Source organism: Helicoverpa zea, chromosome 10, assembly GCF_022581195.2.
Source record: "Helicoverpa zea isolate HzStark_Cry1AcR chromosome 10, ilHelZeax1.1, whole genome shotgun sequence".
NCBI lineage: Eukaryota > Metazoa > Arthropoda > Insecta > Lepidoptera > Noctuidae > Helicoverpa > Helicoverpa zea.
In genome coordinates, this window is record NC_061461.1 from 5519160 (window position 1) to 5534127 (window position 14968).

Here is a 14968-nt window from a genome sequence, read left to right on the forward strand (position 1 = left end):
CTGTACCTAATACACGATGTGGTCTTAGACTGAAATTGTATTTATTTAGTTATAACTTCTAACTGACAGAATAAGGATATGGTAGACAATTACTTATTTACTCTATCAATAAAATTTTGCTACGGACACCTTTAGAAACATTTGATCCGTTGTTAGCTCAGGTGTCAAGACATTGCAGCTATCATCATAAAGTCAATATTTATAAAAGCTCTACGTCAAAGATCATATTTCTTTGCGAATAATGCATTATGCAACGTTGAAGTTTACTTAGGATTGCTTGAAAGGAGGCTTGAACCATTTTGGGTTACAATGATGGATATTGCAGTCCAAAAATGTACGAACACGTTCGTTAGAAAAAATAAAGATAGGAATTTGTGTTATTAAGCTATTTCACGTTTTGTGAAGATTCCTATTCCATGTTATTTTAAAAGGAAGAAGGAGTGAGTGTTAGGAATTTGTTGAGAGTTACAGTTCAACATTTTTATTTTTCAGAATAAAACAATATTCAAAAATGTGGATTGTCAAGATTGAAATTGTTAACAATAATAAGGAACCATATCGGTTCATCCCACGACATGTAGAGGCTGCCCACACGGCGATGGTGACGCCGCAATAATACCACAAGTGGAATACTTTTCAATAAACTTTTATTTATGCTATTTCGTTTCATATTCCTGAATGACTGAATGAATGTTTTTTTTTTTTCTTTTATATTATTAGCAAATACGTGTTATTTAATTGTACCCTTATAGCTTATTGTCTAGTCTCACGCTTGTTCCTATAAGAATATAAGTCAATTGTTGTATTTTCATATATATTTTTTTCTATAGATTTAATAATAATAATTTTAGTTGTAAGTTTTATTTTATTTTATTTTGCTGTGCCCTACAGGGTCCACAATTGTACCTAGCTCTAAGCCTAATTGTAACACCTACTTTATACATTGTGGAATGCAAATAAATAAATATGAATATGAATGAATATGACGAGTTTCTAACATGTTTCTTTCAATTGCCCATCGCAGTAATCGCATATGTAATAGGTCAGGAAAAAATACTAAGCATAAATACATTATTAGAGTTCTAACCGCTATAGTATACAAAATATCGTAATATCGTAATTAAGCATACACTTATCTCAGGAAAATATTATAATCATTAACCAAGTTATCGCCACTTGGTAGCCCTAACATCGAAATTCAATTTGGGATTGGTCCATAAAATCTAGTTTAAAAACCAAAGCCATTCTTTCTTATGTTTATTTGAACGTCAAATAAACTATCAACTTTAAAGCAATACGATATCAACAAACGAACGATTGTCGGATAAAAATTGTAATTTTGCGCCACACAATGTGGTGTTGAGAGGACAAAACAAAACGCTCGTGCCGTTATTCCATGTTTCCTTAAGCTCCAAGTAATTCCGTATAATGTCCTCAATAGGCTATAACGAGGCAAATAAGTCGAAGAATGTTTAGAGAAAGGGTTCGATACAGGCGGTTATTTTTAAATCACTCGACAGTTTATCTACAGAAGAAGACGTTATCAAAACAGTATTTAGATCTTAACAGAGAAGTTCCCTAATTCCCTAAATAGATCAAATAATAACAGGACATTCTACTAACGTGACACGTAATTAAACGTTCATAAGAATACTTTGGTTTGAAAGTATTTGGTTTGTTTAAAACTTTCTCCTATTTTAAAATGAGTTTTCCTGACTGTAACTCGGCATAAACAAAATTATTAATTGCAGGCAAATAATACAAATATTATAAATATTCTTCTCAAATAGTAGTTATTATAAAAGTACATAAAGTATTTAGCGTAACGAACGACAGTAGGATAGAACCGTCTGGTTGTTGAGGCATGTCGGCACGACCGGCCGGTGGCAGGTGCCCTCGGTCACGTGCGGTCGCGACTTAATGACACAACATTTTTGGAAATAACCCACCGAACTATCAGCCACAAACCAGCCCAGTTACCGATGGAAATTCTCTTCAAACTACTTTCATTATTGATGTTTGCGGAATAATTTAGCATCCACTGCGCCGCTTGGCATTTTGACCACTAAGGCTAGACGCACGGACCCAACTTCTAACGCTGAATCTTTTATCACAAAATGGACGGTAATGGAGATTTTCGTGATTACCGAATAAAGGTACTGCGAAATTTATGAACGAAACCACCGAGAATACGAATCGGACTTTAATGCGTTTTGTAAAAAAACTCCTAAGCAATAAAAAACACCACAGAATAAAACCAAGTTTTTGAATTAATACGTAGGTACGTTTTGCTATTGTTATAAACTATTAAAAAATATCTTGTGCTAAACTAATCTCACTCTTAATCCTTTTCTTTGCGAATAAAGGATTACGCTACCAACATCTTTTGAGAGGTAAGAATGGTTGTGTCTTTGTAATTGTTGCAAGATAACCACAAACAAAAGGACAATGAGAAATAATTATTTTGCTTGTACATTATGAATTGTTACGGTGGCGTCTTGCAGTAGACGCAAAGATACTAATTGTGTACGTAAACGTTATTCTCCTGATAATTTTAAGTTGTCACAAAGACAGGTGCACGCTTTACTGATTAACAAAAGAGAATACAATGGAGAATAGCGGAGTAAAAGAAGAGATTATGTTTAGAAAGAATTAGGCAAACAACTTTTTGAAACCTTACTTTTTTAGCGACTTTTTTCTTGTCTACCAGACCAGGATTCAAAGCATGCATTTTCTGCAACTACTATAAGACAAGCAAAAATAATTGCACGACAATATTCAATTGAATCCAAACAAAACTAATCGATTCTGCAAATATACTTTTACAATCCGAAACCCAACGCATAACCTACTTTACGTAGCATAGAAATAATAAAGGAAAATACAACTAAAAGATCATGCGTTATAACTGAGCGTTAAAGTGTCTGTAATAAGAGATTGCTCCTACGATTTATAATCTGACATTATTATTTAAATCTTAACACTCGGATTGATATACGGTTTATCGGAATACGTAATCGATATAAATAATACAGACGTGTGATTTTAGCTTTGTTAAAGTGAGGCGTGGAGCATATTGAGTGGGGCGAAAGAAGCGGCACTTCACGATCCGGTAGTCGTCTGCAATGGCTATATTAATCATAGAGTTGACGCCTACGGGGCGTGGCTAAGGCTTATTAATTCATGTGGAGTTATTAAATTCGACGCCGAAGGACATTGGCCGTTTGGTGTCGACAATAGATTTGTGTGTCATTGCAATTATAAAGTTGAGGTTTTTATTAGATTGAAATATGAGGTTTAAATCGATTGCTTTCGAGTGTATTGTGATGTTTGATCTTGCTTGAATGGCGAGTTAGAAGTTTTAGAATGTTTTTTTGACATGATTCATTAATATCTGTCCTTTGATATGTGATTATTTTGTACTACCCATTTTTTCCCTATTTATGCTTAAGTTAAAAACAAAGAATCAACGCGAAACTTATTACAATTTCAAGAGAATAGGCTTACCTCTAATCGTTATAATATACCAACCTCAAGAAAAAAAAAACTTTCCTTATTACTTACTTTATTATCTTGTAAAAAAACTCACCTCTGAGATAGTCATACAATATCATAAAGCATTTTTGCAGCAATAAAGTGGTTCTATTTACATTTTGCTTGGCCTTATAAGATCATCTTGTTAATGATTTATCGGGTGTCGAGCGTACTAAATGGCGTATAGCCTGGATGAAGTACTCGCTACCGTAACGGACCAAGGGCCAGTTAATTATTATCTAGTCGTAAAGCTGTTTAGCGAGCACACTATTTATTGGCGGCTAACGAAGGTTAATTGTTCGAGCCGATGCTGTTAACGACACCGCTTCAACGTTTCTTATTGTATTTTTAAATTATATAAAAGTTATTACAATAATTATGACCCAAGTGTGGGGAATTGGATGTCTCACACATTTTATTTTTGTTTGATAGTTGGGGGCACACCTTGAGCTTTATAACATCGGAATTATATTTATGTCTTTGAAAATCTTTTCTTGGGTGACTAAACATAAAGAAGGCAAACCGTTAATAATGTTTCGTCAATACATGATTCATAAAATTTAATCATGTTGTAAACTTTCTGCATTTTATGTTTCCATAACATATTATAATGATTGCATTTCTTTTCTTAAAAATAAAAATGATTAATTGAATAAGAAGAACCGCTACTACACCACGAGAATTTACTCGCTTGAAATTAATTACCTACCAATATTCACAAAAGCAGTACGAGTAACTGGGTAACGCTCAATAAATTATTTTAAAATCAACTAAAACGGCGGTCGTTCGGTAAACCATTCATCATAACAACACTTGGAAACCGCGGACACTACATCATCTTTATTTGTATATTTTTGAACGTGGTGTCAGACATTGGTAAAAACTCGCGCTGTCTGAAGAAAGATTCGATCGAATCGATCACAGTCACATGCCTAAAATAATGCTCCATCAAGCGGTGCGCAGTACGCCCCACCAAGGCACAACCACTTCTTATGGAGATGAGAGGACCGCCAGGCAACACCCTTCAGGCATCCCGCTGAGACCAACCTTACTGACGATACGTAATCAAATATTTAATTCTTTTGCGATTGTAAAAGCTTGTGTGACGTGTGCTTGCGAAAAGTTATTTAGGAAAGTAACTTACAATATATTTTTATTATTGAGTAAGTATTTTTCATATTTTATAGTATTATTCTTAACTTTATAGGCACCTATCACCTTCAGTGCAAGTGCCATTAAATTAACCTTTCACGTTTACCTCCAGAACACCACGAAATGAGAAATATATTTTGGTTTAAAAGCAATATCATGAATACCAACATCCAACAGTCCGTTTTTATCGATGCTGTAAAGAAAATGGAAGACAGAAATATGCTCGTAGCTTTATCAATAACAAAATACTAGCGCATCTTATCAATAAAACAAAGCAAGCCTCCGAGGCCCGTATCGTATGATCGGAAGCAGGCCGTCCTCGCATGACGAGGGATTAGAAAGCTCTGAACATTGGTACCGTGAAACCGTCCCTTGGGTTTAAATTATTTATGCAAATTTTTTCGTCCGCTCGAAATTATATTTCAGGATCGACATGATTAATGTAGACGGATTTTTCACTTGGTCTCTTCTTAACGAAACGATCAAACAAATGAAGCGAGAACTGACCTCGTGTATACAATGCCGGCTTACATCAAACCAAGTTGTAGAATTTCTTTACAACAAAAGCATCTAAGAATGTCAGCAAATATATGTTCGCAATAATTTATTCACAAAATACCTACCTTCATACAATGATAGCTAAATCCGCCATAATGGTGTTCAGTCACGTAATAAAAAATGAAATGCATTTTTTATTTGCAATTTGAATTCCATACATAACATTTTTATTTTTGGATCCCCTCTTTTTTTTTCAATTCTTCAATAATCCCTCTATTATTAGATGTATAATATAGCTGAAAAGCAGATACACTACTTATTTTACTGAACGAAACCTCGTTACATTGACTAAATGGTGATTTTGACTTTTTCTACCATGTTAGTCTTAAATAACTAAATGGACACTATGGAGATGAATTTATATGTATTTCAACAAAACAATATTTTATATTAAGGTACTGATTTTTTCACCAAACGAATTTTCTTTGACCTTAGCTCTATTATATCGGGTGTGTCGTTCATAATCACATTAAATGAAATGCGTTAATATACTGGTTAATATATGTCCATTAACACAAAGAAAAAAGAAAAATACGTAAAAATAAAAAAATGAATTTTTCAAACAAAGTAAATAGAATAAAAATGTGCGAAAATTAGAACACCATATAAAAGTCAGTCATTACAAACAACTATAATTCTCCCTTGAAAACTGACAGCTGTCAACTGATCAAAACATTCGATACTCCTAACTTTATCTCTGCTTTACACATGATGTTGTAAATTCTAAAAACGAAAAATGATTCCTGTGGCTAAACCACTGAATGGATTAGGTTTTTTTTTTTTACAATTCTCCATAGAATATCATAAAGTATATGAGATAGAATTTAATGTGACCCGATATACAGAACCTTAATTTCAAAAAAGCTTTTTTTTATAATTTTATAAGAGCCGACGAATCTTATTATGAATAATCCGAAGTAAGGTGGAGGCCCACACTCGAGTGATATTTCCGACAAGGGCCGAGGGGCGCATGCATTTAATGAAATCAAAAGGATTAAGAGCATCTGCCTGCTTGTTATTCAAATCGATTGGGAGCTCGTTTATCATTTTAAATAAGCTACTGGTTAGATAAACCTTGGGCGTGGTTCATGTATAACAAAGGACGCGGTCCTCAGTAGCCCAATTAACTAACCAGTTATTAATGAATGAGGTAAGAATAGAAACGTGTATAACCGAAATTCAAGTATATTGGTATCCAGATATGACAAACTTAGTCTATTGTTAACATAAATCGTGTGTATACCTAGGCTCTACAAAATCAAACAATAGTTGAATTTACTCCCCGATTCGCAACAAGGTAAGTTTGTGTTAGGAAATGGGAACCATTATTTCGATCCTAATGAAACACTCACCATTACAAGTTAGGTAAACATTAACAAATAATGACAACATCGTTTAAATTCCCTCAACGTGTTCAAATTACGAATGATTACATAGCGTTCGAGCAAATGAATATCGAATGGGAACGGCTTCAAGTACAAAGCAACAACCCTGAAGCTGCGCGATGACGCTTCGTGTTTCCCCAGAGCAAACAATCAAACAGCCAAGAGGATGGAACAAATTACGACAGCATTGTCGAGGTGTTTAGAAAATTGGGGAACAATCGTCCTGCCGAGTTAAATCTCTGATAATGTCTTTGGAGAAATCGTATGACGGCGAGGGGATGAATAAATCTCTCTTAATTGGGACGCGCCGCGCCGTGCGACAACATAATGTGGACGCTTTGTTGCCGAGCGTGCATTCTTCGTCTTGCCGGACTGAATACACGAATCAACCGAGCTAATGACGATGGGAACTTTTGACAACCAGTCCTGACAAAATCAATGCCCGTCGACCACAATGTAATCGGACGAGACCAATTGAATGAGAGATTGAAAAGGTTACAAGACATTTCTGTTAAGGTAAGGAGCTGCGTCCACCGCTCGTGTCTCGGAAAATATTCCTTGCGAGATTTTTCACTCATAAAATAAGAATATCGGGCGTATGCTAACCCGCGCATTCGTTCTGGGAGCACTCACTTGTAAAACTGCTTACTTTATTGCTCCAGCGCTCTGAAATACGAACTTCGCTTTAGTTCGCCGCACAGTGTTGTGTTCAACTTTACTTAGAAATATTCGTTAAACTTGACCCGGTGACGCATAATATATTAAAAGGGTTGAGAAATCGATCGCTCGATAAGATCCTAACGCTAGTGAAATACAAACTAGTTTAATTTGGAACGCCCAACCAAAAAAGAGGACAGCGTTGTAAAACACAGGATGAGGCTATTGTTAAATATTTTACTGTCGGTTGGGAAAGTTAATATCGTTTGATTAATCTATTTCCCATTTAAATTAGACATGAAACAGGTTAGCACTTATAATTGTTACAAGCTTGTTTCAATGTAAACAAAAGGAACTTGTTATCGATATCATCAACATTTTTAAGTATCATACCATCGTATTCATTGTGAATATAATATAACGCAGCTAAAATCAAATAAAACTGATTGTGATGTATCATGTATGTAAAGTACAATATTAATAAGTATTTGAAGTTAAAAGTAGCTTCACACGGGTAGGTAACACGAGATTGCTTCACCTTGCCTTTTTGCCTGGATCCGCTCTCCTATGTGAATAAACTCCACATATGTATAGAGAGATTCTCCAAAATCATTCAGAACTATTTGATGGTACTTTATAGAATATTAATCCCATTTGAAGGTTTAATACCTTTTATCACATGCTGCTATTATGAAGCAAAAATATACCATACAAGTGGGACGGCAACAGCATACATTGCATCAACATAAACCATCGTGATAGTTATGTTCATACATCAATTCCTCGTGCATACAACGGCGTCTAGATTGGGAACATCTCTCTAACATGCTTGGACGGGCCGTCGGCAGGGAAAAAACGACCGTCCATCGCGATGCCGCCGGCAAATCGCTCGGCAAACATTAGCTAAGCGCGCGTGAAATTGTCTGTGCAGAACCGGGCGGCGTCCATTCTGCATACATTAGTTTATGGCACCAAGTTCCAGCTACTCGTATTATTTAAAGACGACATACATGTGTTAAACAGTAGCCAGTTTATCGGAACGATGGCGGTGTGAGATAAAACGATACTGTCAGAATAAATATATTGATTTTTTGCTTTCATAATATGCGAATTGAATATCAAAAATATGATTCATGCAAAACAATAAGCACTATGTATGTTTGTTTACATTTTATGAATATGTTTTAATGTTTATTGTAACAAAATTGCATAAACTATAGACTGATTGAGTAAAAAACAAGCTATCACAAAACCATTTATTTGAATTCCATAATTTATATACCTGCATTTCACGCTTCATAAAAAATCTCATAAGCAGCAACGTTGGACCCAACGATTCGTTTTTACATTGTGTTTTTATTCAATAACCGCACCATTTAAATGGAGGTATCGTTTTACTTATACCTTTGTTATTCTCAAATTGAGTGAAGCTGTAGGCCATAAGTGTTAACATTTTAATTTCCATTTCTTTCTTTAGTGCTAAATTTGTTAATTAGAATAATATTATGGCGTTATCTCTAGTAATAGCTATTGCTCTATCTGCTTGCTGATAAGTAATTGTAATCGCACCACGATCATTGATTGTATATTCCAAGGCCACTATCGTTATCATGTTTCTAGCAGTAGCATTACACTTAACTTGAACTCAATAATATTAGAATACTTTATGCTAAAGCTAATCCGGCATCAACTGGGTAGGTGCAACCAGTCATGGCTTTAGCTTTGTCACTGGCTAAAAACGCAGCCAACTCAACTACATCTTCAGTTTTCACCAGTTTATTCAAAGGAGAGGAAGAGGCTTCATTCCATAATGCTTCTCTTTCTTCTTGGTCAACACCGGCGTTTGCCAGTATACTTGTCTTAACAACACCCGGTGCAATAGAATTAATGCGAACCCCTTTGGAAGCCAACTCCAATGCCACAGATGCAGTAAAGTGATCCAGGGCACCAGCGGACGCTTTATATAAAGCACATTTAAAGGCTCCTGATACACTTGAAACATTTATAATATTGCCATTGGTCTTGGCTAGTTCTTCGGCGACACAATTAGTCATGGAAACTATGGATCTCAAATTACTTGATAATATGTCATCGTATACTTCAATCAAGTTGGCATCAAATATACTGGCAGGTTTGTAAATCCCAGCACAATTAATTACAACATCAATCTTGCCAAATTGTTTCTTGGTGTTTTCCACTGCTTCTTTGACTTGCGTGTCTATACGTAAATCAGCAACCGTCGTGAGAACTTTAGCTCGGCTTAGTTTTTCGCAAATTTCCGCTGTTTTCTTTAAATTTCCTGCGTCTTTGTCAACGAGTGACAGTCTTGCGGATAATTTGGCAAAATGTAAACATATAGCTTCTCCTATGCCGGAACCGGCGCCAGTCACTAGAACTACTTTATTTATAAAACTCATTTTAATACGGTTATTATCACGCACGTGCTTCGCGTTGTCTGATTGTATTGTTACTGTCTACGATATAATAATTATTTGACGTGATTTGGTGTAATCTCATTCGTATAAAAAATGCGTGTTGTCATGCAGATAATATGCACATTTTTTAGATAGAAAATGAATACCTAGTGAATATTAATTTAAATGTTCGCCTCCAACGCGTTAGGTAGCAAACATATCAGGGTACCTACTGAAAATCGATTAAGTCATCGTGATTGTTACTTTTCTTAACGGTTTCTAGATAGGTATACAACAGCTGTCATTTCCATTTATCCACTTCAAACAAATAGAGCAGAACTAATGACCACTTAAACATTTAAGAAAGAAAAGAATATCGTTTTGTTTGTGAGAACGTCTCATTATCTAATCAAAAACTAATTTAATGTTAATCATCAAACGTCATAAGTGAAATACAAACATTTCAAACGTCGTAAAATACCCAAAGGGTAAACGTTAGGAGAATTTCTGTTTATCAAAATTAAATAATGCGCAGCTATTATAGAACTGTGGATCCAAATATTTTAATGATTGTAATTTACCCTACTTACATTCATTCCCATGAAGTGATTACGATTTTGTTTACTTACTGCTCGATAAAAACCGTTTATCGTGCATACTTAAGATCGAAGGTTATAAAAAATATAAATAATTAATTTTCACAGTCCAGTAGTATCTAAAATCTTTAGTGTATCTAAAATAAATGTAACCTATAGTGTATACCTATACTGTTTGCCTATATAATAAATGTATACCATTCTAAAATGAGAATATAAAAAAATCTCAGGGTAAACTTAACTTTTCATGGATCATGGGAACTTTATAGATTGAAAACCCTTCAATCCTAAGTACGAAAACTTGACAATATTAAAAAAAAACCTATTTCGCCAAGCCATCGGCAAAAAATGCCGGCAATCCGTAAAAGGAATTTCTCAGCCAATACCGATCGCTTGTACGAAATCGAGGAGCGTTCCTTTCAATCCTTTGTCGCAGCCATTTGATTAAAGTAAAGGGGCCGCAATCACATGCGAAGAGGTTTTGCGACTGAGGAAGTATCGCGTTTACAAATGGCGTACCGACTGCATTGTGACCGAGGAGCAGACGTCGAATGGAGAAGACTCCTAGTCGAAGGCAATTGAAGCCGGATGCCGGGACCTCGATGTTCACTTGTTCGCGACACTCGACACCACGCCAAAGTAAATTGAAAACGACGACACTGATACCTTTAAAGAATAAAGAAGGCGGCCGCGGAATACAATATCATTCAACTGGGTGATAGGCGGGTGAGGATGCACTTTATGTCGCAAAGAACGTACCTACCCCACGTAACGTGTCGGAGTGAAGGTGCAAAGGTGTGGCAAGAACCCACCCATATGATTAAGTACATAATCGACAGCATCTTCAATCGGCAACTCTGACGAATCTTTTAATTCGTTGCAAATTTGGCCAAATGAGAAAATAAGTACGTAATCTAGTATTGTTTTATTTTTAATCTTACGCTCATGGTCACCACTTTATCGCACATGCTTTGACAGCGGCTATACCGATGCATTTTATATGATGTGCACGGAGATAAAAGAGCGATATAAAATACAATCTTGCATACTTATTGAAACATAAATCGTGATGAACTTGAAAAACCACTTAAAGAGTTACAGTCCATTATACGAAACCCACGCTCACTAAAATCGGAAAAAATATTTCGCGCAAAAAGTCAACAAGACTAAGCGGTAATTCATCGCGGAACAACGTTCGGATCATTAACGAACTGAGGATTTACGATCACGTGCGAGGCAGTTGCGGGCGACGGGGGACGCTGCGATGAGGTCCCATCAGCGATGCAAGTAATTAAATCCTTAAACGAGTGTATAACAAGAATGTGTTTTTAAGCGTCGACGCAGCGAAGCGCTGTTCGGAGCCAGCCGCGACACTTATTTACGATGAGTTTTCGCGGCGGGGGATACCGCGCCTAATTTCTCGGCGCGACGCGGTCTCGCGATTTATTTAAAATGAAATTCTTTTGTCGTACACCCCGCTGTGCGACAATCGATAATGCGCCATCGGGCCTAGATTGGAACGACCACTCCCGATTAAGACACAAAACACCTTGCGATTCACCTTGTTAAGATAATTGTTATAGTTAATGAGTCCAATGAATAAATGACACATGTATGACGTTTATCATTATGGGAAACATCCTTACCGGTTAAGATGCAAGCACGTTTCAAAAGTTTAATTAACCTAGATAATTGAAAGTAATACGCCATAATCTCGACAAAATGGGACTCACAGTAATATAATTTAGAATAAATTATCTTTTCCTTTCGCAGGTCGTCGTGTAGATGAGTTGACACGTAAATACACTTACAAGGTGCGGCGACCACCTCATTCGGGTCCATCTTAAATGACGGTTTATTTAATTCCTCCTCAAATTTCAATTTCCTCGTCAAACAGTGTTCATTTAGTACTTTATAAAAAGTAGCAGCTTCATATTCATAAATAAATAAGTACACGAACTGAATAAAAAATGGAATTCTGATTTTATATCTTATCACATCAAATTAGTAAATTATGGCCATACATCTAAGTGTAAAGTTGGAAATGAATTCTTTTAAAAGAACATAAAATTGACAGACTGTTATTGTACCTTGATGAAACTTTTTTGTATCCGAAAATAACAACCCATCGAAACGTAAGGAGCTTTATTATAAAAGTCATTAATTATCGAAATCGAAAGCGTCCATATTATTGTCCGACAAGACGAATTAGTGGTGGTAGGCAGACGGGAGTAATTAAAATAACACTAATTCCTCACATGTTTGTGTCGCGTCAACATGGACAGAATTCATTAGCGGTGTGTCATGTGAAATCGTTCGCATCGACTCAATATCCGCAGAGGCTGTAGTAATTACTAGCGTGAACCTTACGCGCTACAATCCAAGAGTCAACTGTCAAACTTAATCGATTTACGCGTCAAACCAGCGCCCCGAGGAGATGTCCGAGTAGGTTTAAGCAGATCCATCACTCCTAACGACTGGTAACTTCCTCCTTGTGGAAAATTTTCACTCATCGTGACAACAATGCTATTGAAGAGTGGGCGAAGGGCAATTCTAGCTATCATGTGTAGGTTGAACAATACGTTATTGTAAATCTGTTGAGGTCACTCATATTCGTTTTCTTATTATGTTTTAATAGAGAACGCAAACTAACCCTGTTATGTTTAATTTAACGACAAAAGCTTTTGACATGATAAATCTTTTAACCTATTTCTTCACGTTGTGCACACAAACGGATATTCGAAACTGATAGTGATGTATTGGATTACAATATTATCATATTATCAGTCTTAGATCAGGTCTGCTTTATGGTAGCGATAAGGTGGCAGCTGACTGGCAAGTATAAAGACGCCTTTTAATGAGGCGGGACGGATCCCGTTTTAAGAATGTCCTCAAAGGATAAGTTTGGGTACGTTTCTATCTAAAATCAAAGGGTGGAAAGGGTCACAGTTTGGATGCACCTGTGTGAGAACATTAGTCGAGTTTTTAATTTTATGAAATACACTACACGATAAGTAAAATATTCCTCCAACTGAGATAACGAACAACTGTTATATTTATGAAGAGCAACACAAATAGCAAAGAATTTAGTGACAAGCTGAACAATACCGTTCAACTTGAGTGCAATCATAGTGAAGGCTGAAGATGGTATTGGACAAATATTGTCGGAGAGCGCAAAACCGTGTTGACCTCTGTGAGGTGTCAGAATGTAGGCCAGGCAATTGACACGTTGCGTCAGCCACGCGTGAGAATATTTGAACAAACATCTCCTTAGTTTATTCTAGTACCAGTAATGAATCATTTCGTTAACGGTCAACCTCAACACTTGGGAACGATCCAATACCAACGTATACACAACAGGCTATCGACCTTTTTTCCATCAATTTACATAATTAGATCCGAGACATCCGAAATATATATAGCAAAATTATATTCGAAATCAATATGTAATAGCCGGTGTTGTTTAAGTAATGATTTGTAACCACCACTATAATATATCGAACATTGACATTCGATAACTAACCATAGGCGAGTTGAAAGAGGTTGAATGTTATTAAACAAATATTCATACAAAATTAGGTATTTATATATTTTTACACATTTATTCATGTGATTGTAGCAGTCTGTGTAATTATTGTGGGAACTTTTGATTTGACCCAAATAAACCTCGGCGGCTTTGAATAAATTGTAATGTTTCCATGTCAATCAGGTTATTAATTTTTTTGGAAATGTCGTTAAGCAAAAATGGTCAAGCATCTAAAATCAATAATCACTCGTAGATTACGTTTTAAATATTTTTGTAATGTCCAGGTTCGCGTAAGTAACTGTTTTTGAAAATTAAAACGTTGCCTTTATAGACACAAAAGATAAGATCTTTCGGCATAAAATTTTATTAACCATGAGTCGTTTTGGTTCGTATCAGGCGTTAATTTAGCGCCATAAATGTTGTCGAACGTCCAGAGATATAATGAGCTATAAACACAATACTGCGCAAGCGGCGAGCCCCCACACGGCTATTCCGTTGCTCCGTGTTTTAGTCACAAGTGATTTACCATGTGTGGCAACAGAAAAAAATTAATGCACAAAATAATAACTCGACAGAATAGTTCAACTATAGGTGTATGACTGTCTTTGAGAAACTCAAATGCAACAAACATTTTGCTAAGCAATTGAAACCATTCGATTGGTAGGTATGGTTTAATGAGAATGCCATGAAGTGATTGAGATTCATTATTTGACCTAAATTATACGCTAACTAGAAAGATTCAATCTCTGTGATGTATGTATCTTCGAGTGTGATAAGATTGGGAACTATGATAAACTGCACCAATAAATATGCATTTATTTAAATATGGTTCTGCAAAAGGAATGGAAAATAAACTTTGATATGAGCTTGACGTTGTCACCTGCAGATAAATATTATCGAAAGCTAGTGATAAAATTGATCCATCAAGTATTCCTGGCTGCAGTAATTGTATACCAAGTTGATTTCAATTTATCTGTACAGCAATTTAAACAAATTAACTGGACATATACCTACATTGTATAAACTCTTGGTGCATTGAATGCCTAAAATTGTATTCTATGACCAGCTACTATTCTGTCTTTATGTTCAAATATTGAGACACGATGCGGTTGTCGACAACCATAAAATAACATAATTATTCATAAT

At 35.7% G+C, this 14968-nt stretch overlaps 2 protein-coding genes across 2 annotated transcripts in view; both read right to left on the reverse strand.

Moving 5' to 3' along the window:
• The window catches only part of LOC124633665 (lysine-specific histone demethylase 1A), a 243195-nt gene that overhangs the window by 91687 nt on the left and 136540 nt on the right, over window positions 1–14968 (reverse strand). The window lies entirely within an intron of this gene.
• Window positions 8529–9787, reverse strand: LOC124633670 (oxidoreductase UcpA-like). The gene has a single exon (XM_047168972.1). It carries the CDS (start codon window positions 9701–9703, stop codon window positions 8951–8953), a length of 753 nt encoding a protein of 250 aa, XP_047024928.1. The 5' UTR covers window positions 9704–9787; the 3' UTR covers window positions 8529–8950.